Below are 25,682 nucleotides of genomic sequence, written 5' to 3' on the forward strand. Positions count from 1 at the left end.
TGACCCTTCTTGGAAATTAGTTTTGGCCAAAAATCAGCCGGGCGCGGTGGCAGCGCCTGTGGTCCCAGCTACTCTGGAGGCTGAGGCAGGAGAATGGCCTGAACCCAGGAGGCGGAGCTTGCAGTGAGCCGAGATCGCGCCGCTGCACTCCAGCCTGGGCGACAGAGCAAGACTCCATCTCAGAAAATATATATAAAGAAATAAATAGAAATTAATATTGGCTGGGTGCTCACGCCTGTAATCCTAGTCCCAGTACTTGGGAGGCCGAGGCGGGCAGATCACGAGATCAGGAGTTCGAGACCAGCCTAGCCAACATGGTGAAACCCCGTCTCTACTAAAAATACAAAAATTAGCTGGGCATGGTGGTGGGTGCCTGTAGTCCCAGCTACTTGGGAAGCTGAGGCAGGAGAATCGCTTTAACCCAGGAGTCAGAGATTGCAGTGAGCTGGGAACGCACCACTGCCCTCCAGCCTGGGCGACAGAGAGAGACTCTGTCTCAAAAAAAATAAAAATTAAAAAATAGTATCAGCCAGGGACAGGGGCACACATCTGTGATCCCAGCACTTGGGAAGGCCAAGACAGGAGGATTGCTTGAACTCAGGAGTTCAAGACCAGCCTGGACAACATAGTGAGACCCTGTCTCTATAAAAAATTATCTAGACGTGTGGCACACACCCAGCTACTCATGAGGCTGAGGCAGGAGGATTGCTTGAGCCCAGGAGATTGAGGCTTCAGTGAGCCCTGATTGCACCACTGCTCTGCAGCCTGGGCAACAGAGCATAATCCTGTCTCAAAAAGAAGAGAAGGAAATACAAGAAATGAAATTAGACTAGGGGCGTGGCGTAGCGCACACCTATAATCCTTGCACTTTGGGAGGCCGAGGCCAGCAGAATCCTTGAGCTCAGGAGTTTGAGACCAGCCTGGGCAACAAGATGAGACCCAGTATCTACAAAAAAAAAACACAAGGTATTAGCTGGGCCTGGTGGCGTGCACCTGTAGTCCCACCTACTCGGGAGGCTGTGGGAGGATCCCTTGAGCCTGGGAGATCGAGGCTACAGTGAGCCAAGGTTGTGCCACTGCACTCCAGCCGGGGTGACAGAGAAAGACCCTGTCTCAAAAACGAAAACAAAAAAGTTTGTCTGAATCTTTTTCACATCTGGTGTGGCAGGTGTGGATAGCTGGGCCCTCCTGGGTGCCTCTGTGTGATGTCGTTTGGTTGATGCATTTGGAGGGAATCTGCTCTCCAGACCTGCAGGGGCAACGTGCTTTCCTGGCATCTTCAGATCAGGGTGCCTTTTCTTGGGTGCTGCGCCGAAACTCCAGCACTGGTCTTTCTTCCAGGTGAGCCGCAAGGTGGAATCTGAGGCCCACCCATTAGTGAGAGTTTCCTCCTGGTGTCCATAGAATCTACTGGTCTGTCTCACTTTGGCCTTTGTCCCAGGCAGGGGATCCTGACATCCACATTGGTCATTCGGACGGCTTTGGTTTTGGTTCACTGCCTTACACGGGGGCTTCCAGATGTTGACCTGCTTCATTTGACAGTATCAGGAAATCACTTTCCCCTGAGAAAGTAAGCATGGGAAGCTGTCAGGCTTTTAGTGGAAGATGAAAGTTTCCAAACTTTCTTTTTCTTTAGACGGTGTAAGTTTTACCATTGGCGGTAAGTTCCATCCGTTGTTCCCTTTGAGGTGGCGGGCTCACCTCATTCCTGCCAAGACCCAGGGCCATGTTCTCACAGTGCTGCCGTCTTTCCTCTGTGTGAGCGTGTGCTCTGAGGAGCGCGGACCTCGGCGTGTGTGGGGCTGTGTGCACTGCCATTGGGTCCCTCCACACAAGCCGCCGTGGACCCAGGGCTGAGCTGTGACCATGAGGGCCATCCCAGAACTGATTGTTTCCTGAGGTGTGGGGGATGTGCCAGCACTCACATGGCTATGGCTGCTTCTGCACCATTGGTGCCTGTGCCAAACAGGAGAGCAGCTCTGCCCAGCAGAAGCCACTCAGAGGGTCTCAAGGGGTCTGCAGACCACCTGTCAGAACAACTTGTTCTGCGATGAGGAGACCCCACCGTGCTGAGCAGAGCCCAGCTGGGGTGCGGTGGGTGGAGGGGGCACCATGTCCATGACAGCGCAGAAATGATGCTCGGTGGACAGGACGGCAATAGGACCAGGACCCGCTGGCTGGGCTGTGTCTCCATTCCAGCCCCTCTTTTGACCAATGCAAAACAGCTGAGTTTCACAAGGGCCTTGTGCCGATGAGAAGTCCCCGTGACCTCACTGCCCACCTTCTCTCGCCTCTCAGCTTCGTTTCTGAAGTTTCCTGGGCCTCCCCGCTCCCTGTTCCCAGGGGAAGGGAAAAGGAGCTGGTATTTGGGGCTAGATAAGCAACACTGCAGTGATCTGCATCTTCCTACGGATGTCTCACAGGCTCACCCTCACGCAGAGAACAAGCGCAGAGAAGGGGAGGGAGAGGGAGGGAGGGAGAAGCAGGGGAGCTGCTGAAGAGAAGGGGCCTGCTTTAACATTCCCAGATTTGGCCTTGAGGGCGGGGTTTCTGAGAAGGAGCTGGGGGTGGCAGTGCTGATTGACATCCTGTGGGAAGGTGGCCCCGCATTTCTTGGGATTCCCAGAGATGGCACATGACCCCTGGCAAGATGGGAGGCGTCTATCTACCCTGTTAGGCTGGGCCCTGGGTGTGAAACTCTGCCACCTTTGCCCATTCGCATGATACAGCTCTACCCAACCCCGGGGCAGGTGCTGAGCAGCTCTCAGGCAGTGCCGTGGGCTGGGCCAGGGATGGCTGCGAAGACAGACTCCCTGCAGCCAGAACCTGGCGTCCAGAAATAGAGATCCTGAGAGGAGTCAAAGCTGAGGGTGTTCCTTAGGTTGGCAGTTTTATTTTGGGTGTCCTAAATGTCTTTGGTTTTTCTTTTTTTTTTTTTAGGCAGGGTCTCGCTATGTCACCCAGGCGGTATGCAGTGAGGCGATCTCAGCTCACTGCAACCTCCGCCTCCCAGGTTCAAGTGATCCTCCTGCCGCAGCCTCCTGAGTAGCTGGGATTGCAGGTGCCCACCACGCCTGGCTAATTTTTGTATTTGTAGTAGAGACAGAGTTTCACCATGTTGGCCAGGCTGGTCTCAAACTCCTGGCCTCAGATGATCCACCCACCTCAGCCTCCCAAAATGCTGGGATTACAGATATGAGCCACCACACCCGGCCAGCCTTTGGTTTTTTTTTTTTTTTTTTTTTTTTTTGAGACGGAGTCTCGCTCTGTCGCCCAGGATGGAGTGCAGTGGCCGGATCTCAGCTCACTGCAAGCTCCGCCTCCCGGGTTCACGCCATTCTCCTGCCTCAGCCTCCCGAGTAGCTGGGACTACAGGCACCGCCACCTCGCCCAGCTAGTTTTTTTGTATTTTTTAGTAGAGATGGGGTTTCACCGTGTTAGCCAGGATGGTCTCGATCTCCTGACCTCGTGATCCACCCGTCTCGGCCTCCCAAAGTGCTGGGATTACAGGCTTGAGCCACCGCGCCCGGCCGCAGCCTTTGGTTTTTTATGGTTTACTTGGAGTTCTCTTTAATTCTGACATAGAAGTTCGCACGATCCCACTTTCATAGATGAAGAAACCAAGGCTTTGTGACTGACTCAACCCTGCAAGGAGGACAAAACTGGCATCAGAGCACCTTGCTCCTGGGTCTGACAAGAATGCCTCTTGCTTGCTGAGAGGCCCACAGATTGATCTGGCTCAAGAGTGGGAGATGGGAGGTGACCAGGTCAGTGCCAACCTCTCTCTGAGCGCCTCCGAGTCATGGCAGCTGAGGTGCTCCTCCGGGAATGTTCTACCATCCACGAGGTCGGGCAGGCCTGGAAGCTTTTGTTCCATTGAACTCTGCCAGGGAGCTATACTTAGCCACGCGAGTGGAGGCCGGGAGTGGGTTATCTGAATATACATAGTAACAAGCAGGCTATTTTCAAACACCTAGAGAACCCCCCTGATTATTCTGGGCCAAAATGATATTTATAGGATGCTCTGGGCTCTTGGACACGAAGGCAATAACCTTAGCGCCTTTTGGCGTTCGGGATAAGTTTCTTTCAACAGGGAGTGGGGAGAGGGACCCGGTCACCCAGAGGCCCGCTGTCCCTCAACACCTGTTTCTAGGAGGCCAGGCATTCTCTTTGCTTTTACACTATGAGTCAGAGAACAGTGAGAGTCACGCAGGGCCACTAATTTTCCTTCCTGCACACCCTGGTGTGGGTCCTGTCTGAGGCCTGCCGTGTGCTGTCAGGGGAGACGTCATCAGGGGACTTTTCCTGCTGTGAGGAGGGTGCAGCCCCCACCTTTCAGAGCTTGGGACACCCTCTTCCTCTTGTCCAGGATCCTCAGGGATTTCCTAGGCTCGCACTCACCCAGACATCACTGGGCCATAACTGAAACACCCGCTTCCAGTGTGCTCAAGTCCTGCAGCCTCCTGTCCATCCGTGCCCCGCCTCCCGCCCGGGAGAAAGACTCTGACAGTACCCCTGGAAGAGGGAGGAGAGTGGATGTGACGAGTGAAGATTTGGGTGGGGAAAGGAAGGCCTGAGTCCTGGGAGGAATAACTTGCCAGGCCCCGAGGCCCCGGAGACTGTGAGCAAGGCCGAGACGCCCCCTTCCTGGTGCTCAAGCTGCAGGTGTTGGAGAGGGCTCTAGAAGCCCAGATTTTAAGTGAACACCCCAGGTTAACCTGGGCATGGTCAGGCAGAACAAGGAGGAGAGGCCAGCAGTGAAGGGCGGGGCTGGTGGGCAGTGGCTGGGGGTGTCCTGGTGGGGCTGGCCGCCCTCGCTGCCTCTGACTTGGGCCGGACCTGCCCTAAGTGGAGTGGCTTCTCCATTCTTTACACCCCAGGCCCCCGGCAGGTGCCCTGCCTTTCCTCTGCCCCTCTCTCTGCCAGCCCGTTCTCTCCCTCCCAGCCCCTGCCCGCCCAGATATAAATATAAGAGCATTTTCCATGGGCTGAGACAGAAGGGAAAACATTCAGCTTTATTTTCGGCTTGTGAAATTCCTGTCCTTCATTCCCAACAGGTGCAGTCGCCTCATTTAGATATTGGGACCCAGAAATAGAACACAATTTACAATATAGCTTCCTTTAGGGATCTGGATGCTACAAAAAAAAAAAAAAAAAAAAAAAAAAAAAAAAAAAAAGGCCTCCTATGAGATGCTGAGACTTAACAGCTTGACAGAAACCGTGGTTGGAGCTCTTGCCTTTTTCCAGGCCGGTGGAGACCCTCACCCCTGGCAGCCTGACCGTGAAGTAGAGGAGGCAAGAGCTCCGGGAGACAGTTGGGAGGAAGGGGGCTCTGGAGGGCAGGCTTCTAACCCTACTCCTCCTCAAGACCCGGGTGCTGGCCTGTCCCCTGCCTTTGCCCTGATGGGGATGAGGGAGAGGAGATGGGTCAGGAAACAGCCGTGACCACTGGGGAAGGTGACTTGGATACAACCTTTGAAGGAGATGCTTCTAGTAAACTCCATCAGTTAAGATCAGCTGTCCCCCATGATCCTTTGTGTGTGTTTTTGGTTTTGCACAGGGTCTTGGTCTGTCGTCCAGGCTGAGTGCAGTGGTATGATCTTGGCTCACTGCAACCTCCACCTCTTGGGCACAAGCAGTCCTCCTGCCTCAGCCTCCTGAATAGCTCAGACTACAGGGGTGCGCCACCACACCCAGCTCATTTTTTTTGTATTTTTAGTAGAGACAGAGTTTTGCCATGTTGCCCAGGCTGTTCTTAAACTCCTGGGCTCAAGTGATCCACCTGCCTTGGCCTCCCACAGGGCTGGGATTACAGGTGTGAGCCCCCATGCCCTGGCCTCATGATCCTTTGTAGACTGAGGGAAAGAAGAAGAGGGTGAGGCCCCCCTCTCCTCAGCACTGAGTGCAAGGACTCTCAAAGCAACTCTTGGCAAAGCCCTGTGTTCCCATTGGCTGTTTAGGTGGAATGGTGTCCCCCACTTACGTATGTTGAAGTCCTAATTCTCAGGCCCTCCGAATGTGACTATATTTGGAAATAGAGGCTTTCCAGATGTCATGAGTTGAGATGGGGGCCTCCTGGAGCAGGGCAACATGACTGTGTCCTCATAAGAGGAGAGACAGAAACACACACACCAGGGAGACGCCATGGGAAGCCAAAGCCACCAGAAAGCCTGGAACAGCCCCGCCCTCACAGCCTCAGAAGGAACCAGCCCTGCCGACACCTGGATCTGGGACTTCCAGCTTCCAGAACTGGGGGAGAATGAAACTCTGTTGTTTCTGCCACTCAGGCTGGGGGCCTTTGTTATGGCAGCTGAGTGGGTGCCTCCCTCTCTGGGGACGGCCAATCCCTGTGGGGGAGGCAGTGGTCCTGGTCCAGGAATGTGAGAGAGGCTTTCTCAGTGTCTTCAGTCCTCCAGCTCACATGGAGGCTGGTAGCGGCTGCAGCCCGAGCTCTCCTGGGGTCTGTTTACTCAAGGTCACCCTTAGTCCAGAGGAGCCCAAGGTCTAGGTCAAGTTTCCTCTGGGATGTCCCCAAGGCTTCTCAAACAGGTGTCGTCAAACCATCTGCCCAAGGGCCCGTTAGCACCTGGCAAGTGTTAGCCAGGCTGATCTGCCGCAGGCTGCCCCGAGTGGGGCTCTCACTGCCCAGGTTGGGACTGGAGTAGCCAAGTGGCTGAGCAACAAGGTGCTTTGTGTGTGGTCCCTGTGAGCCCTCCTGAATATTCTCATGGGCAGACGGATGGACAGGAGGCTCAGCGGGCTCTGGGGAGCAAGGGGAGCCCTTGCTGCTCTCCACATGGCTCCATTCCAGGACCAGGACAATGATGGCTTCCTGGCTGGAGCCAGAAGCAGAGCAGCTGACAACGGGCCAACCCTCCTGAGGAACAGGTGTCCCCCCAGAAAACCTCTTCCACTGCCCTCCTGAGGAACAGGTGTCCTCCCAGAAACCTCCTCCACTGTCCTCGTCAGTGAAGGCGTCAGGGACTAGGAGCGGCCTCCTCACTCCTTCCTGGACGCTGCCCCTGGGGTTGAGCTGACAACGGGCCAACCCTCCTGAGGAACAGGTGTCCCCCACAGAAACCTCCTCCACTGTCCTCGTCAGCGGGTGTCTCCCCCAGAAACCTCCTTCCACTGTCCTTGTCAGCGGGTATCCCCCCCCAGAAACCTCCTTCCACTGTCCTCGTCAGCGGGTGCCCCTCCCAGAAACCTCCCTCCACTGTCCTCATCAGTGAAGGCATCAGGGACTAGGAGCGGCCTCCTCGCTCCTTCCTGGACGCTGCCCCTGGGGTTGAGCTGGAGAGGTTGAGACATGCTGGAAAGAGGAGGACCAGCCCAGTGGGTGGCCACCCAGCAGCTTGGCGGTGAGAAGAGGCCACGTGTAAGAAGGAAATGCCGCCATCCCACTGTACGGTGGGAGCAGGACTCCGGGGATGGGGATGTTGGGTGCAGACAACCATGCCGATTTGGCACAGTGTCTCAGCAGAGCAGGGCAAGGGTCTGGGACTCAACAGAGGCCCAGACCCTCTGCGAGACAGCAGTGATCACGTCAGACCCTCGCAGCGTGTGAGGGCTGCAGCAGGAGCCCTGAGTCCTCTCTTCTGACCAGGCAGCAGGGAGGACTCACTGTCCCCAGCCGCACAGCACCTGCCCCGGCCTTGGTGTCGGCCCTCTACCCAGCACAAGCTGGAGCCTCTTGGCTGTTCCTCTGTGCCGCGGGATACTCTCCCACTTCTGTGCTGGTTTCTGCCCACGACGGTGCCCCTGCTCACCTGATGGCAGCATCCCCACTTCTCAGAAGAGTTTTTCACAGTGGCAGGCCCTGACCCAGAGTCTCCTGCCTACTTGGTGGCTGAAGGCCCCAGGTGATCCCCAAATCCTGCTGTCTCAGGGAGTTTCTCAGAGTCCCACCTCCTCCACAGAACCAGGGGATTGGCCGAGACGCAAAGCTTCGAAGAATGGGACATGCAGGTGTGCAGAGACCATTTATTACCCCATGGCTGTTCTTGCCTGGGAAGTTGAGTGCCCTGAGATCCCAGCCCCTTGAGGCTCTGAGCAGGACAAATCCCAGAGGCACCCCGTCTGATTCCAACACACCCGAACCACCAATTGTGGGCTCCCCCAGGCCTGCCCCATCTTCTGGAGAGTCTGGTGAGGTGGGGAGGGCGCGTGTGTGTACATGTTTGTGCACATGCGCGTAGATGTGTGACACGGGACAACTTGTCCCAGACCCCAAACCAAAGGCTGGCAGGGGCCGGCTGAGAGGTAGTTGTGCCTACTGAGGAAGGACCGCATGGCCGTGCTCACTGTAAGTCCAAACTGTTCATTTCTGCTGCAAGGGAACGAGGCAGCCTTGCAAGTCATCTGGCAGCAGTGCCGGTGGTCACCGTGCTGGTGACCACCTCCCCAAGGCTCTGACTCTTGGAAGGGCAGACCCAGAGACCTGACCACATTGAAATGGAACCATGGCTCTTGTTCTGATGAAAGTCTTCGCTAGGAGAGGAGTCTCCTCTGAGTGGGCTCTGTGGGGTGGGAGGTCTGGGTGAGTGTCCTCCGCCCCGGTGGCCCCGCTGGATGTCTTTGGTTCTGACTGGACACAGATATGGAGGATGCACCAAGTGTGAAGCCAGGCCCTGCCCTCCCAGACTCCCGGCTCCTCTGGCGGCAGGAGGGACACCAGCCGTCGGGGCGAGGACCATCCCTCCTACTTGCACCGACTACATGCCTCTCAGGGGCCTGGGCAGCAGCCAGACTCCTCGTGCCGCGCCAGGAGGGACATGCGGGAGAAGGTCTTGGCACAGCGCTGGCACTGGTACTTCTTGGTGTCCGAGTGCGTTTGCAGATGGGCCCGAAGGTTGGAGCGGTCGGCAAAGGCCCTGCTGCAGTGCGAGCAGGCATAGGGCTTCTCCCCTGGGGGAGGAAGAAGAGGGCCGGTGACACCATGGAAGGTGGCCTGAAGGCTAAAACACCCACTGTGACCATCAGTGGATACTCCCATCCCTTTCCTACAAATGCTCACAGCCCGAGCACCCAGGGTTGAGCTGTGTGGGGACGGGGTGGCACGCCACACCTGGGCGAGACACACCTGAAGACCCTCTGAGAAGCACAGGCGGCCACAGGCTTTAGATCTCCTAATGTTGCTGCAATAGCCCTCCCAGGGGCCTCGGCCACTGGAAGAGGATGGGGGAAGCACTGGGGGCCTCTGGCAGCTGTTCCTGGCCACTGACAGGCAAGTAGGGGGGTCTGGCCAGCTCCAGCAGAATCCAGAGCAGGGGTAAAGCTGGGGACTTCGAGGAGGCAGCATTTAGGAACCACCTCCCATCAGAACAACATGGCGTCCGGACAAAGTCCTGTTTGAACCTTGGCCCAACACCTGTAAAGGGAAGGGTGACTGGGAATCGTGTGTCCATTCCTGTAGCCCCATAGAGTCCTGAGAGACCCCAGCCTGAAGCCCCTGAAGGACCCAGAGCACTGCATTCCTGCTGGTGGGGCGCCAGGCATGCTCCTAGCCAGGCCAGCCTCCTGCAGGGCCTCCCCACACTCCTCACTCCCAGGCTGAGGGCACCAAGCCCCAGGGCCCTTTGGCCTGGAAAGGGGATGTGGGGGGTCTCCTCATCAAAGGGTTGAGAAAAACCGGAAAGAATTTCCTGGAGACCTGGAAAAGGCCTTCCCTCTGGCCTGCATCCAGGTGTGACTCAGAAGGTCCCAGTCACAAGAGTCATGACTTAGGGGGTAGGGAACCTCCAGTTAGAAAAAGTGTGAACTAGCTGGGCACAGCGGTTCATGCCTATAATCCCAGCACTTTGGGAGGCCAAGGTGAGAAGACAGATTGAGCCCAGAAGTTCAAGACCAGCCTGGGCGACATAGCGAGACCCCCGTTTCTACAAATAATTTAAAAATTGGCTGGGCATGGTGATGCCTGTCTATGGTCCCAGCTACTTAGGAGGCTGAGGCATGAGAATCACTTGAACCCAGGCAGTCAAAGCTGCAGTGAGCTGCGATCAAACCGCTGCACTCCAGCCTGAGCAATAGAGTGCGACCCTGCCTCAGACCAAAATAAAAACAAAAGTGTGAACCTCTGGGCCTCATGTGGAGACTGAAGCTTATTCCTGGAGCCCTTTCTTCCTTTCTGTTTTTATTCTTTGCATGCTGAGGTTGACAGAAAGCCTGGGCAGAGGCTGCTGGCTGGCTCTTGGGAAGAGCAGGCCACTTTTGTACTTTAATGGCATTATTTTTTTGATTTTTTTTTTTTTTTTTTTTTTTTTTGAGACAGAGTCTCGCTCTGTCACCAGGCTGGAGTGTAGTGGCACCATCTTGGCTCAATGCAACCTCCACTTCCTGGGTTCAAGTGATTCTCCTGCCTCAGTCTCCCCAATAGCTGGGATTACAGGTGTGCACTGCCATGCCCGGCTAATTTTTGTATTTTTAGTAGAGACAGGGTTTCACTATGTTGGCCAGGCTGGTCTCGAACTCATGACCTCAGGTGATCCACCCACCTCAGCCTCCTAAAATGCTGGGATTATAGGTGTGAGCCACCATACCAGCCGGTTTTTTGTTTTATTTTGTTTTGAGTTGGGGTCTTGCTCTGTTGCTCAGGCTGGAGTACAGTGGCATGACCACAGCTCACTGCAGCCTCAACCTCCTGGGTTCAAGTGATCCTCCTGCCTCAGCCTCCTAAGTAGCTGGGCCTACCAGCAGGTGCCACCACACTCAGCTAAGTTTCTATTTTTAGTAGAGACTGGGGTCTTGCTGTGTTGGCCAGGCTGGTCCTGAACCCCTGACCTGAAGTGATCCTCCCGCCTCAGTCTCCCAAAGTGCTGGGATTACAGGCGTGGCTCCTGCACTGGCGCCTACTGACACCTGGACTTTGGACTTTTGGCCTCTAGTCTGTGGTCTGTGGGACTCTGTACAGATAAGTCAGGAGGCAGAAGCTGAATTGTTTATAAAATCACCCCTCTTCCTTTTCTAACTCCCACAGCCCTCCCTCTTCCCCCAGCCCAGACCATCCTTGCAGACCTTCACCCTGTCCTACCTGTGTGGGTGCGGACGTGGCCCTGCAGCAGCCAGGGCCTGGAGAAGGCCTTTCCGCAGATCTTACAGGTGCAGGGCAGCGTGTGGGTGCGGATGTGCATCTTGAGGGCACCCAGGCTGGTGTACTCCTTGTCGCAGTACTTGCAGGTGAAGACGCGCCCCGCCTGCAGGTGGCAGTGCAGCTGCCGGTGCCTGGCCAGCCCGGCCAGGGTGTGGTAGGGTTTGTGGCAGTGGAAGCATTGGAAGCCGCCGGGAGCTCGGGGCGTCCGCTCAGCCCCAAGCAGTTTTTCTGGAGCCCCGTGCCCGTCTGGGCCCAGGATTGGGGACCACTGTGTGGGTAGCACCAGCAGTGGGGCCAGGTTGAGGTGGTTCAGGCTGTCTTTGAGGGGTACAATGGGGGCCCGGCTGGCCCAAGGGTGGACCCGGCTGACTTCCAAGGCGTCTGGCCCAGAGGCCCCCAGAGCTTCCTCGATCCTTGGAAGGAGGGGCAGGGAGATGCAGGCGATGGCTGAGGAGCCGTCCCAGGGCTGGGGAAGGTCACGGGGCACAGAAGGGGCCTCCTTGTCTTGGGGGAGGAGGGGCACCACCAGCCCCCCACAGGCAGAGCAGGCACCATTGATTTCTAGAGGGGTGGAGGGGAGAGAATATACAGATGAAGACTGAGTCCCCAGCGCTTTGTGTTTCCAGCTCCGATTCATGGGCCCAATCCCTGCCCATCAGCAGCCTGGCATGGGGAGGTGTAGCCGGGAGCCCGCATGCAGACCCAGCTTGCAAGGGAGCTGGCGGTGCTGTGCAGGGAAGTGACAGCATGGCCAGGAATGGAGTCATCTAGAACGAGAAGGCCCCGCGGTCTAGAGCGTGAATCTCACTTCCTCTTTAAACACAAAGAAACATCTGACGGGACCCTTCGTGTTCAGGAACATGAAACAAGCCTCGTGGCTAAAGGAGGGCCTTTACGCCTCGGCTGGGCGGGTCCCTCTGATGAGTGCCCCCCCACCGCCTCCGCAGAGGGGTACCAGCCTGGGCCGGCATCCTCCAGGCGCCCACGCAGCACCCATAAGTCAGACGCTTGGCAGCAAGGAGCTGACTGAGTGTAAAATCAGCCCCCTCATAACTAATCACCCTCCAGTCACCCAACAGTTACCCCTCGGGCATCTCCTTTCGTGGATAATGAGGCAGTGAGCTCAGAAGCCTCCCTGACCACTGACCAGTGCCCACTCTCTGTGCTCTCAATGCAGCCGAGCCACATGGCTGGGGTGCTCTGGCCCAGGCTTTCAGAATTGCCCCTGGCTGGGCTCCTCCCCAGGACGGTGGTTCCCGAATTTGGGGGCCGGCACACCACACACCACGTGGTTGGTCCACTTAAGGGTAGCAGCCCCCAAATAAACAGGTTAGTCTGCAGGCAAGAGTTAAATTCTGTATTTCCCCAAAGCCAAAACCTCCCAACAGCCCTCAATCCCTTTCTTACTCTAGATGTGTTAAAATAGATCTCTGGCTCTGTTTCTACCTCCATGCTGAGGCTTTGGGTAGAGAAAGACAACCCATAGAATAGGAGAAAATATTTGCAAATCAGACCTCTGATCAGGAATAGCATCTAGAACACTAGAACATATAAAGGATGTTAGCAAGTCAACAATAAAAAGACAAATAATACAATTTTAATATGGGCAAGGGATTCTTTTTTTTAAGATAGAGTCTCCCTCTGTCGCTAGGCTGGAGTGCAGTGGCGTGATCTCTGCTCAGTGCAACCTCCGCCTCCTGGGTTCAAGAGATTCTCCTGCCTCAGCCTCCTGCATAACTGGGACTACAGGCGCCCTCCACCACACCCAGCTAATTTTTTGTATTTTTTAGTAGAGACAGGGTTTCACCCTGTTAGCCAGGGTGGTCTCAATCTCCTGACCTCAGCCTCCCAGAGTGCTGGAATTATAGGCATGAGCCACCGCGCCTGGCCTTTTTGTGTGTGTGTGTGACAGAGTCTTGCTCTGTCACCCAGGCTGGAGTGCAGTGGCGTGAATTCAGCTCACTGCAAACTGCAACCTCCACTTCCCAGATCCAAATGATTCTCCTGCCTCAGCTTCCCAAGTAGCTGGGACCACAGGTGTGCACCACCATGCCTGGCTATTTTTTTTCCCCAGCTGGAGTTGTGCTCTGTCACCCAGGCTGGAGTGCAGTGGCGCTAACTTGGCTCATTGCAACCTCCGCCTCCCAGGTTCAAGCAATTCTCCTGCCTCAGCCTTCCGAGTACCTGGGATTACAGGCACGTGCCATCACGCCTGGCTTATTTTTGTATTCTTGGTAGAGACAGGGTTTTACCATGTTGGCCAGGCTGGTCTTGAACTCTTGAACTTGTAGATCTGCCTGCCTCAGCCTCCCAAAGTACTGGGATTACAGGCATGAGCCACCATGCCTGCCCCACCCCACCTTTTTTTTTTTTTTCCTTTTTGAGATGGAGTCTCACTCTCATTGCCCAGGCTGGAGTGCAATGGCGCAATCTCAGCTCACTGCAACCTCTGCCTCCTGGGTTCAGACGATTCTCCTGCCTCAGCCTCCTGATAGCTGGGATTACAGGCACCTGCCACCATGCCCAGCTAATTTTTGTATCTTTAGTAGACACGGGTTTTTGCCACATTGGCTAGACTGGTCTCAAACTCCTGGCCTCAAGTGATCTGCCCATCTCAGCCTCCCAAAGTGCTGAGATTACAAGCGTGAGCTACTGCACCTGGCCTGGGCAAGGAATTTGAATAACTGTTTCTCCAAAGACAATACACAAATGGCCAATGAACGCACGCAAAGATGCTCAATGCCATTAGCCATCAGGGAAGTACAAATCGCAATCACAATGAGACGCTCACACCCAGTAGGATTGACAAAAAGAGACAATAACAAGCACGGTGAGGATGAGAAATAGGGAATTCAAAGGAACATCTCCCATCTGCCACTCTCTCCTGACCTGACCTTCTCCCACCCTCAGTCTTCCTAATTACAGAGTCATCAGGTTTCTGTCCACCCAGAAGTGAGGGCAGTGACAGGATAAGAGGCAGCATCCAAGAGAGTTCTGGGGAGACAGCACTCGGGGAGCCCCGGGTTTCCCGGCTTTGCTGGGGCCTCTTGGCAGGAGAAAGTCACCATTTCTTGTCTCCATCTCTAAGACATGGCTACCTTTCTGCCTCCAGGTATTGTCACAGAGCCAGGACCCTGTTTGTGAGCCCAGTGGCTGAGCCCAGAGGCAGGACGGAGCAAGAGACAGTCTCGCCCATCAGGCTGACCATGTGTTTCTGCTGGGATTTTAAATGCTTTCCCAATACTCTCTGGGTTGTGTTTGCTTTTTTATTCATTCTGCAGTCCAGATCCTGGGGAGAAGAGACTGTTTTGTTTTGAGACAGAGTCTCACTCTGTCGCCCAGGCTGGAGTGCAGGGGTGTGACCGCGGCTCACTGCAACCTCCATCTCCCGGGTTCAAGCGATTCTCCTACCTCAGCCTCCTGAGTATCTGGGATTACAGGCACCCGCCAGCACACCCAGGTAACTTCTGTATTTTTAGGAGGGACGGGGTTTCGCCATGTTGGCCAGGCGGGTTTTGAACTCCTGACCTCATGTGATCTGCCCGCCTTGGCCTCCCAAAGTGCTGAGATTACAGGCATGAGCCACCACACCCAGTTGAAGAGACTGTTAAGTACCTTGCTGGCTTCAGGGGTTCCCTAGGGAGCCATAGAAGGAAAGATTGAGGGGCCCCAAACCCCAGCACCTCAGGTCTATCCTGGGGTAACATCTTGGCAGAAAGTCGCCAGGGCCCTCTGACTGTCAGAAAGCCATGCAGCTGGGGCTACAGTGAGGAGGGAAGCAGGGGCGGGAAGCAGAGAGCACTGCGGGCAGCAAGGCTACTCACGACAGTTGGCCGCTGGGCCCAGCACAGCTACCCAGATTTGCACACTCGGATGGACCCCAAACAACACTTTGAAACTTGCAACTATGACCCACGTAAATTCCATTTTCCATCACATCTGTAGTTACATGTGCATCCACATACACATAACTGAAGCCAGTGTCCTTCACCATGTTTCTGCTCTATTTTATTTTACAAAATTGTTGGTGGTGACTCATGAAACTGATTTCAAAATGCACATTTGAAAAGCACGGTCCTAGCTGGCACCTCCTGGTGGCAGCCTGGGCCGCGGGTGTGGGTCCAGGTGGGATCCCCCCCTACACCCAACTCTGGGTTCTGAGCTGGGATAAAGGCCTCTTGGGGGTGTTGCTGGGGGCCCCTGCCCCAGCAGTGCCCTTCCTGCTCTCCCCTACCAACCACAGAGCATGAGTCCTGACCACTGTGTCCGCCGGTGCCTCTCGGTGGGTCTTTGTCCCAAGAAGCTGCCAAGCCAGGTGGGGACTGCTCTCACCGCCCGTGTGGCAGGCTGTCCTGTGAAGGACACAGTCCTCTTCTCTCGTGTCCCTAAGCCTAGCAGGCAATAGAAATGAACGGACAGCCCAGTTGCTGGGCACCCATCTCCCCAGGCTAGCCAGTGTGTGGAGGATTGCAGCCCTTTAGCCCAGCCTGCCCAGGCAAGCCTACCAGGATGAGCAAGAGGGCTTCTGGGGTGAGGGGAGGTGGGGGAGGGAGGCAGGCTACGGGAGGAGGCTCACCTGAACTGAATGCAGGAGGGGCAGTGCCTTTGCACCGGAAAGAGCCCATCAGTCCTCCTCCTCACCATCCCCTGTGCTCACACCCCCAGTCAGCATGCGCTGGGGGTCCCTCAGCCAGGCCACCCCAGACGGCCCTCCCTCCCTCCCTCCCTCCCTCGCACCACCCCGCGACCCCTCCCAAATGTGTGTGCCAGGAAGATGACTCCAGGGTCCCTTTAGCTGGGGCTGTAGTGGTGGGGACAGGCGGCCGTATTTAAGAGGTGAGTTCCAGGGAGACTTCGGGGCTTAGAAAACTCCTCCAAGTGGGGAGAGAACCTCCCCCGCGCTGCCGGAGGCGGGGCTCAGTGCCCTGAAGTGGAGGCACCCGTGGGCCACCTACCTTCCTGCAGCCGCAGCCCCTGCGCAGAGGCACTGGCTCCTTCTCCTCCCACCTGGGACAGGTGTCCCCCGACTCCCCGCTCCCAGGGGCCTCTCTCTGTCTCCCGCCCCGCAGGGTCGTGTCCCGGGAGGGGCTCGGGGATCGGGTAGCCCGTACCTCTCTGCGTCTCCAGCCGCCGGTAGTTGGGGACCCTGTGGCTGGAGTGCGTTTTCACCAGGAAGGAGCGCGGCATGTTCCCCTCCCGGGCGGCAGGCCGGGGCGGGCTGGGGCGGGAGGGGCGAGCCCGGGTCCGGACTGCTGAGTCCGCGGGCGCTTGCGGGCAGCGCCGGGCCCGGGCAGGTGCGGAAGGGGTCAGGCTCATTAGCATAGCGCGCCGCCTCCGCCAACCAGCGCCCGGCGCGAGTGGGGCGGGGCCACGGGGGCGGAGCTGAGGGCGGGGCGGGGCCGCGGGCAACACGCCCAGGACAGGTGCGCGGGCGGGGCGGGGCGCGCGTGGCCACCGGTGTCCTCCCCACGGGACTTCTCTGGCGCGCGCGCCGCCGAGTCACACACCGACCTCTCGGGCCTGGCCGCCCACTCGCCGTGAATGAAAGGGCAGAGTTCAAAGCTGAGTGGAAACCGACCTGGCCTCCAGTCCGCACAGCGTGGAAGCATCGGCCGAGCCTAGTCCTCGGAAAACCCTTGCTCGGGGGATGACGCTCTCTCCACGGCCTCGCCTCCCCATCCCTTCTGCAGACGCACACGGCAGGATTGATGGGCAGAGCCCAGGAAGTCCGAAGTTGACCCCACTGACCAGCCCTAGTGGCGGCCCAGGGTCAGTGCCCTGGAACAGGCCAGGGACCGGTGGACTGGGGACAGTGGCCCTTTCTGGGTGGACTGCAGTCTCCGAAGCCTCCCCGGCTGGAGACAGCCCTTTAGGAGTTTGCCCGGTGCCTCCAGAAAGCTCTTTTTTGGGGGGACAGAGGACTTGGCCTGCAATTCTGGAATTCCCAGGGGGTCAGACATGGCTATGGGAAGTTTAATAAAACTGGCTAATCACATGAATTCTGCAACAGCTGCACGTGTGACCTGGGCAAGCCGTTTCCCTCCTTTGTGGTTTTGTAGAACCCTCTGGGCCATAAAGAGCTGGGAGCCACTGTGTCCAGTGTCTGGGTCTCTTTCGACGTGGACATTTCATAACGTTGGGGGCTAGGTGGGGCCATCTCTGGGCTGGCGTGCACATAGGGTGTCCATGGCTGTGCCTCCGGCCTGCCTCCCCAGCAGGGCTCCCACCTCAGAACTGGGTGCCCTTTGCCTTCTGTGGGCTGGGGGTGGGGAAGGTGGTGGGTGGTGAGTCCATGGAAGCTCTGAGGGAGAGACAGCAGGGAGGAGGGCCATGCCACAGCAGCGTCCCACGTCCCACATCCCACATCCAGGATGTGAAAATCTGGGATAGTATCAGCCCCGCTTTCCCAATGAAAAAAACCAAGGCTGTGAGGCTGGGCTCGGCAGCTCACGCCTGTAATCCCAGCACTGTGGGAGGCTGAGACGAGAGACTGCTTGAACCCAGGAGTTTGAGACCAGCCTGAAAAACAAGATGAGACCCCGTCTCTACAAAAAAAAAAAAAAAAGTTTTATTTAGCCAGGCGTGGCAACACACATCTTCAGTCCCAGCTACTCAGGAGGCTGAGGAGGGAGGATCGCTTGTTGCAGTAGCCTCCAGGAGGTGGAGGCTGCAGTGGGCTATGATCACCTCACTGCACTCCAGTCTGGACAACAGAGCAAGACCCTGTCTCAAAAAATTAAAAAAAAAAAAAAAAAGACCAAGGCCATAGGAGGTTAGGATGCAGTGGGATTGGGACCCAACCACATTCCAGCTCGTCTGCCACTTGGTAAGGGGGAGTGGAAGGGCAGGTGGGGGTGCCCCTGGAGGAAGGTGCCGGCCTCTCCTGCAACCACGGCCTGGCACCACCCTGCCGGGAGTGTGGATTTCAGAGGACACATGCCTGCCTTCTGCTTATTCACCTGTTCCTCGCCTGGAAAGGTTTCTATTTATAGCCTCCCTTCCTTCTCTCTCCCCCTCGCAGACACAGATAACGCTTGCAGATACCTGAGCCAAGCCTCCACCCACACGGTCCCTCCCCGCCCACCTACCCATTGTGTGGCCACCCGCCAAGCCCCAACAAGCTTATCCTAATCCCAGCTACAGCCTCGTGTTATTCAGGGCTGCTGTAGCTCTCCTGTGGAGAATGGCTGATCTCACCCTGGAAACGCCCCAGAGGGCCTGCGAGCACCTTTGGGGTAAGGTCCTAGGGCTGTCACAACAACTTGCCCCCCAGGGACACTCAAGGCGGCTTCAGACTCACTCTTCAGCTGTGACACACAGGGCGGTGTCCAGGCTGGACCCAAGAAGGCCCCACAGAGGGAAACATCAGTGTCCCCTTCCCACATGTGCAGCCTCAGGGTGGGGGTGGGGGGAGGGCGGCCGTCTCCATCCCTTCTGTGTCCTCCGTTCCTCAGTGCTGGCAGCTTGGCTCTGGGGGTTAAACTTACGCGCCCCTGTGGTGGGAAACCCACGGCCCACAGCCTGCTAGAGCCACCCCCTGAACTGCAGCAGGTGATCCAGGTCCTCGCCCCCTTCCCTGGACATCTAGGACATCGGGATGATGACTTGTGCTGGGTCCGGCAGCCTGGCTCCTCCCATCTGCCTCCATCAGACACCCAGGAGCGGTTTTCCAGTGGGGAACCCACCCCAGGAACTGCTGGTCAGGGCAGAAATGGTTACAGTTCCGTTTATATTCACATTTTCATCCTTTCTATGCATATGTCTTCCTGCTTTTCTGGTTTTACAGTGAATGTAACCACAGTGCCTGGAGATGTGCACACAGGTATCCATCAAGGTAGACATCTCTGTCACCATTGACTGCTGTTTGTTTTGAAACGGAGTCTCACTCCAACCTCCACCTCCCAGGTTCAAGCGATTCTCCTGCCTCAGCCTCCCAAGTAGCTGGGATTACAGGTGTGTACCACCACGCCCGGCTAATTTTTGTATTTTTAGGAGAGACGGGGTTTCACCAGGTTGGTCGGGCTGGTCTTGAACTCCTGATCTCAAGTGATCCGCCCACCTCGGCCTCCCAAAGTGCTGGGATGACAGGCGGGAGCCACTGCTTGTTTTTTACTGATAGGGCTTTATGACCCAAACCTTGGAAACCCTGACTCCCAGTTAGAACATGGTCCCTGAGAGCTAGACCAGGAGGGGCTCAGCCATTGCTACCTGCACAATGCCTGCCTGGGGTCAGGTGCATGCTGGGGGTTTAGCAGGGTTTGTTGAACTGGATGGAAGAGAAGCAGGAGCTTGCAGACAGCATGGCCTTTCTAGAGGCCCTGCCCCATGCTCTGGGGGCATGTAGGCCCTGTCTGTCTCGAGTGGAGACACCCAGGTGAAGACCCAGGACCCCAAAGGACAGCCTGGCAGCTGGGCCTTGGTTGTCCTCACACTCAGAGAGGTGGCCCCTCCTGTAGGAGCAGAGGCAGTTCATTGAGGCAGACATCCTGACTCGGGACAATCCCATGCGGCCCAAGGTCATGGGCCCATGGAAACGTGAACCCAATGCTTGAAATCTCAACGTCCACCCAGACTAATCGCCACCATGTGCTTGGTCACCCTCTGTGAAGGGGAACTCACTACTGTTTATGGCTGCTCACACCACCATCTGAGAAGGGAGGGTGGTTCTTTTTTTTTTTTTTGAGACGGAGTCTCACTCTGTCGCCCAGGCTGGAGTGCAGTGGTGCGATCTTGGTTCACTGCAAGCTCCACCTCCTGGGTTCAAATGATTTTCCTGCCTCAGCCTCCCAAGCAGCTGGGACTACAGGCGTGCGCCAACATGCCTGGCTGATTTTTGTATTTTTAACAGAGACGAGGTTTCACCATGTTGACCAGGCTGGTCTCCAACTCCTGACTTCAGGTGATCCGCCCGCCTCGGCCTCCCACAGTGCTGGGATTACATAAGCCACCGCACCTGGCCAGGAAGGGTGGTTCTTAAGCTGGGGTTCAATGGACCCATCCTGTGTGATATGGGGGTCTTGAGAGGCAGACATGGTTGTTTTCAGAGCCCCCAGCGAAACTGCCTTTCAGTGCCAGTTCCAGGTGGCTGGCAGGCAGCCCTGTGCTCTTGGGAGATGAAGCGGATGGACGTGGTATTTGTTGTGTGCCTTTCCCGGGATGTGTCTTTTGCCTGGCACATGGCCTGATGCCTAGTTGTCTGACCTGCAACCAGGAGTCCCTCCCGGAAACTTGCTTACACTGGCAGACGTCCCGTGGCTCCTGTCTGATTCATGTCCAGGTTATGCCTGCCTGACCGTCACTCTGGTGCGGGGGCCTGTCCTGTGTCCCCCACATGCCTGAGAAAACCCAGCCTGGGCAGCCCCTGGTTCTTCCTTGTGGAAGGTGCAAATTCAGTCCCCACCATGATAGGAAACACATTCAAAGACTTACTACTCACAGACCCTGGGCAGGGAGGGCGCTGGGAGTGAGGAGGGCCATCCTCTACCCCCAGATCCCATGAGGCAGAAGTGAAGGGTCAGGCAGAGGGAAGAGAGAGCGTATGGCAACCAGCCGTATGCACAGGGAATGGGGAGTGGTCAGTACAGTTCACAGGCAAATGCCAGAATGGTCTGATTAAAGGAAGTGCAGGGAGCACAGGGAGCCCAGGCTCCTGGGTGGGAGAGATGCCCCTAAGTGCCCATCTCTGGCCACTGGCATGGGCGGTTGAGCGTGGTGTCCTCCTGGTGCCCAGGCTGCAGGCTTGGCCGTGCTGCCTGTTAGAACAGTCCCTATCCACACCACCTATAAGACACACGAAACTGCACAAAGCCTCGGCACAGGCCGGGCAGTGACACAGGCCGGGGGTGACCAGTGCTGAGGGGCCCTTGGGCGTGGGGCAGATGAGGTGAGAATTGAGCCATCAAGCAGCGAGGCAGCGTGCATGTGAGTCTGCAGGCCACAGGCGTGTTCATGCGTGTGTCTGTGGGCGTATGTGTGTGGGAAGTCGCAGTAGCTGCTCTGAGGTGACATGGAGGCTGGGCATCAGCGGGTAAGTCCCGGGCACCAGGAGAGGGATCTGTGGGGTCCCCAGCATGGTCCTGCAGAGTTGGATACCTGAGCTCGGTTCCAGCTCAGCCACCTGCTCTCTGCCAGGGTCCTTTGAGCTTCCCACCTGCCGTGTGAGGGAGCTGACACCTTTCCGGCAGCAGGCGGTCAGGAGGCTGTGGGGCCACACTCTGCGGCTGAGGGAAGGAGGAACTCAGCCCGCTGAGTGTGTTCTCTCATCGAGCCACAAACGGAACAATGCCTGCCGGACGAGGGGCTGGGGCCACATCACGCCTGGGACCCGGATGAGCACTGTCCAGGGCTCCTGCGAACAGGGGTGGGCCTGGGGCAGGGGCACCTGGGTGGGAGACATGGGAGAGGCGGCCCCTGGGGGAGAGGGACTTGGCATCCCTTCCAGATGCAGGCCAGCAGCGGGTTCGACAGCATGAAGGTGCTTTCTCTGTGGCCTGTACCCTGGGTTACCACATCAGCAGGGTCCTTGGAGCCCCAGTGCCTCCAGAAATGCCAGGGACAGTATCGACAGTGCACTGACGGATGGCACCATGGACTGAACTGTGCCCCCTAAAAGATGGTGGGGTCCCCCCCACCTCTGGGCATGGGGCCTTATTGAAAATAGAGTCTTCACAGGTGCCATCAAGTCAAGGTCAGGTCATTAAGGTGGGCCCTAATCCAAGGACTGGTGCGGGGGGGAGGGTGACGTGCGGGTGCAGAGTTGTGTGTTGACCACAGGAGCGACGCCCCTGCCAGCCAAGAAGCACCAGGCCGCTGTGGCCGCCCCTGGCCCCCGCCCCCGCCCCACGGCAAAGCCCGCCCACACCTAGGTGCTGGATTTCCTCCTGAGCTGGAGACACTCAGACTCCTGTTCTGTTCAGCACCCCAGGTTGTGGCCCCTTGATGCAGTAGCCCAGGAGACCCGTAGTCCGGACCGGGACAAGGCCTCAGGCCCTGGCTCGCCCCTGATTCGAGGGACTTGTGGGAACAGGCCACTGCTGTCCGTGCCGACCACACCCCAGTCCCTGCATACCCACAGCAGGTGCACCGAGGGCTCCGAGAAAAGCACTGCGTGGGTGCCACTCCCATTTTCCGGGGCTGGCGCCACAGCCGCTCCTCTCTAGAGGCTCTGGGAAGCTCACATGGCGGACTCTGCAGGGGTCGCACTGGCTCCGGGTTCAGCCTGCCACCCTCTGCTGGAAGAGCCCAAACCGTGGCCAAGACCAGGACTGCACGTCAGAGGGGCCGGTCGGCTTCCAGCCAGGCTTCTACCCGCTGAGGCCTGGGCTCTGAGTGGGTGCCATGTGGAGTCTCCCCTTGCCCTGCAAAAATGTATCTCCGGTTGGGTGCAGTGGCTCACGCCTGTAATCCCAGCACTTTGGGAGGCCGAGCCAGGTGGATCGCTTGAGGTCAGGAGTTCAAGACCAGCCTGGCCAATGTGGTGGAACCCTTTCTCTACTCAAGATACAAAAATTAGCCAGGTGTGATGGCGCGTGCCTGTAATCCCAGCTACTCGAGAGGCTGAGGCAGGGGAATTGCTTGAACCTGGGAGACTCCTTCTCCAAAGTATCTCTACTTCTGCCCAAAGCCCACTGTTAGAGATGCATTCCTTGGGCTATTTTTGTTAAAGTGCCTTTGACTTTGTGATACCTTGCTGAGTGAATTTAGGCCTCTTTTTCCTAGAGTGAGTTGAGAGAGCAGAGAATCCTGGGGATGTGGTTATAGAAGGAGGGGCGGCAGAGGCAACAATACCAGAGATGGCTTTTTCAGGCCACCCCTCGATGGAGCCGGGTCCTCCCAGGTGTTTCGGATTGGAGGAAGCTGCCTGTAGCTGAGGGCGTCCTCCCTCCCCACATTCTTCCTCCCTGCATCACATCCTAGGCAGAGGGTTAGGGGTCTCCCGTGGAGGCCTCTGGAGTTTTCCAGATGGGCTGCCAAGTAGGTTCCCCGGGCTGGGCCACACAGTGGAATATCAGCCCGGTTTGCCTCTTGTTAGCAGGGGATTTGGGGCAGGTTTTCTGAATATCTCTTTTCATCTATGAAACAGGAGCAGAGGCTTCTGCCTCCTTCCCGAGGGCCTCAGGAGCCTAAAACCAGGTGGCCCCAACTTAGAGGAATCCTAAGGCACCACCCAGATGCACCCAAAGGATCCTGGGAGGGTGAGGCTGCTGCGGTGGGTGTGCTGGGCCCCGGGGTAGAGCAGCTGCAGCTGGGAGACCCTTATTGGAGGCAGCCCCCCGTCCCCCTGCGCACACCTGCAGTTCTGGAAAGGCCTGGGCTGAGTCTTGCGAACCACACCCTGCTGCCGCCGTCTCCGAGTGCCCAAAATGCTGCTTGTGGCTCCTGAGACCCAGGTATAAGAATTACTGGCAGTTTCTTGGGGGCCCAGCCTGGGGCCGGGGGATCGCCGTTCCCACCTGACCCCTTTCTAATGGAGAAGTTCCCTGGTCCCTGGGACCTGGAGGCGCTTTCTGGGGAGCAGGGTTCATGCTCCCCACACTGTTACATAACGTGAAACTGAGGGCGTGCTGCTGCAAGTCTGCGACGGGCCTGGACGCCGCAGGGCAGGAGCCCCAACTCCTCCAGGGTGAGCCCATCTGGCTTTGGGCCTTGCCGCCAGGCCCTGGTATACTCCAGGGTGGGAGGGAGACCCAGGCTTCCAGGACTCTGCCTAAGAGCAGTGGGTCCACAACCGAGCCGCCATGGCCCATGTGGTCGGAGTGGGCGGCCCTCTGGCTCCAGCTCCGTGCACACCCCCAACCCCCGACGTGAGGGGCTTCGGCCCACTTTCCTCATGTGGCTGTAGGAGGGGTCCCGGCCTCCCCACTGTCACTGGGACAGCCCCCACGGGTATCGGGGTGCAGACATTTGGCTCTACCCAGGGCTTTATTAACAAGAAAAATGGAGCAGGGGTCTTGCTCCGTGCCTGAGGCCTCCTCCCGCCATGGTAGGGTCTGCTGAGCTCCAACGGACCTGAGTTCCCCACTTTGCTGGGGTTCATTCTGAAGTCCTCCCCTGGGCAGACCCTCCCAGACACCAGGTCACCAGAGAGGCGGCCAGGCCCATGAGGAAAGCTGAGGCCGCACCTTCACCCAGACGCTGGCCTGTGGCTCTCAGCTCTCCTGTGGCCTCCATGAGGGGACCTGGAGGGGACAGGCCTGCTCCCTCCAGAATTGTGTGCAGGGACAGGGTGTCCTGAGGAGGGGGTCCTGGGCTTCCTCTGACAGCCCCCTGGGAGCGGCAGCAGTGGGAGGCCTTGGTTCAACCGGGAGGGGACAGGGTTCTGCTTCCTCGGCATTCGGAAGTAGCCCAGCGCTTGGAAGTGGGTGCTCGGCGGGGCTGAGAGTTCGGAGGTGGCCCAGTGTTTGAGAGTGGAGCAGCCCATATGTGACGGGGATGGCTCCTTGTCCGGGCTCCACTCTGTCCCCTCACTCTGGGCACTGCTGGCTTGTAGGAGGCTTGTGGCTATGGTTCAGTCAGGGAGGGAGGGAGGGCAGTCACATCGTCTGAGGCCAGCAGGACAAGCACACAGTGACAGGCTTCTGCCCCTTTCAGAGGCCACAGTCTGTTAAAACCGCTCCTATCCATAGCATGAGCGCCAGTGGGCCCCCAGGGAGTCTTTCTCCTGCCCACCCTGGGCCCAGTGCCTGCCCCGGCCTTGCTGAGTCCCCAGCGCAGTGGTCACAGTGCAGTGCCAAGAGGGGGCCTCAGAGCTGAGGGTGACACAGAGCAGGGGGCCTCAGACCGGCCCAAGTCGGGATTTGCCCCCTGAGGCACCTGCCATGGAATTGGGGGCCTGGGGCAGAGCAGAGCAAGGGAGGCCAGGCAGTTCCCAGCCCCAGCCCGTCCACGCCTCCCACAACATGCCAGCTTCTCTCCCTTCCCCGAGGCAGCGAGGAGCTGCTCAGTGACTTGAAGGTGCTTTGTCCTCCCCAGGTGAGGCGCAGAGACTCAGGCGTCACCTCCCCAAGGGCTGCTGTTGAGGCCATGGCCTGCCCAGACAGGGCCCAGAGCTGTCTCCAGGCTTCCTGGGCACCCAGGGTCATGCCCTCGTGACGGCTCCATGTCACCCTCCGGTCAGACGTGGACAGGCTTGGACGTGGAGAGCTGCCCCCATCGCTGCTCCTGCTGGGAGGCGGGTGGGCTGCCCAAGGGGTGAGACAGGCTTGGCCAGTGGCCAGGTGGTGAACACATGGCCGGGACTGTCGGCCTCACGGGGCACCAGTCAGAGGCCCACATGGCTCCAGGGGACACTGTGTCTCAAGCCTCCTTCTGGAAGGCCACAGGGAAGGGCAGGCTGGCAGGTGGCTCTGCTGTTCCCTGGAGTTTGGTGCTGCCTGGTGAGGGCCTCCCAGACACAGGATCATGTCATCAGGGGTCGAAGAGTAGTGAGAAGGGGAGGTGGGGACTCCAGTGGCCCTTGGCGAGGGCAATTGGAAGTCAGCCCTGCTCCCTAGGGGGTAAGCGTCTCCCCTCAAGTGACAACTGGTAGAGGCTCCTGTGTGTCCAGCCCAAGCTGTGGCCTTCAGGGTGAGGACAGCCACCTGCCCTGCAAGTA

At 57.7% G+C, this 25,682-nt stretch overlaps 1 protein-coding gene across 2 annotated transcripts; it reads right to left on the minus strand.

Annotated features, from left to right (window-relative positions):
• Window positions 1-7,636: 7,636 nt before the first annotated feature.
• On the minus strand, window positions 7,637-16,373 carry SNAI3 (snail family transcriptional repressor 3). Of its 2 annotated transcripts, none has more exons than XM_007994336.3 (3): window positions 16,201-16,373; window positions 11,030-11,650; window positions 7,637-8,907 (listed from the first exon to the last, which is right to left on the minus strand). In XM_007994336.3, exons 1-3 carry the CDS (start codon window positions 16,274-16,276, stop codon window positions 8,726-8,728), a joined length of 879 nt encoding a protein of 292 aa, XP_007992527.2. In that variant the 5' UTR covers window positions 16,277-16,373; the 3' UTR covers window positions 7,637-8,725. The 2 variants fall into 2 exon arrangements, with proteins under 2 accessions (XP_007992527.2, XP_072871745.1); XM_073015644.1 differs by having other exon boundaries at window positions 11,030-15,480; window positions 16,201-16,308.
• Window positions 16,374-25,682: the final 9,309 nt, after the last annotated feature.

Source organism: Chlorocebus sabaeus, chromosome 5 (assembly GCF_047675955.1).
Source record: "Chlorocebus sabaeus isolate Y175 chromosome 5, mChlSab1.0.hap1, whole genome shotgun sequence".
Taxonomy (NCBI): Eukaryota; Metazoa; Chordata; class Mammalia; order Primates; family Cercopithecidae; genus Chlorocebus; species Chlorocebus sabaeus.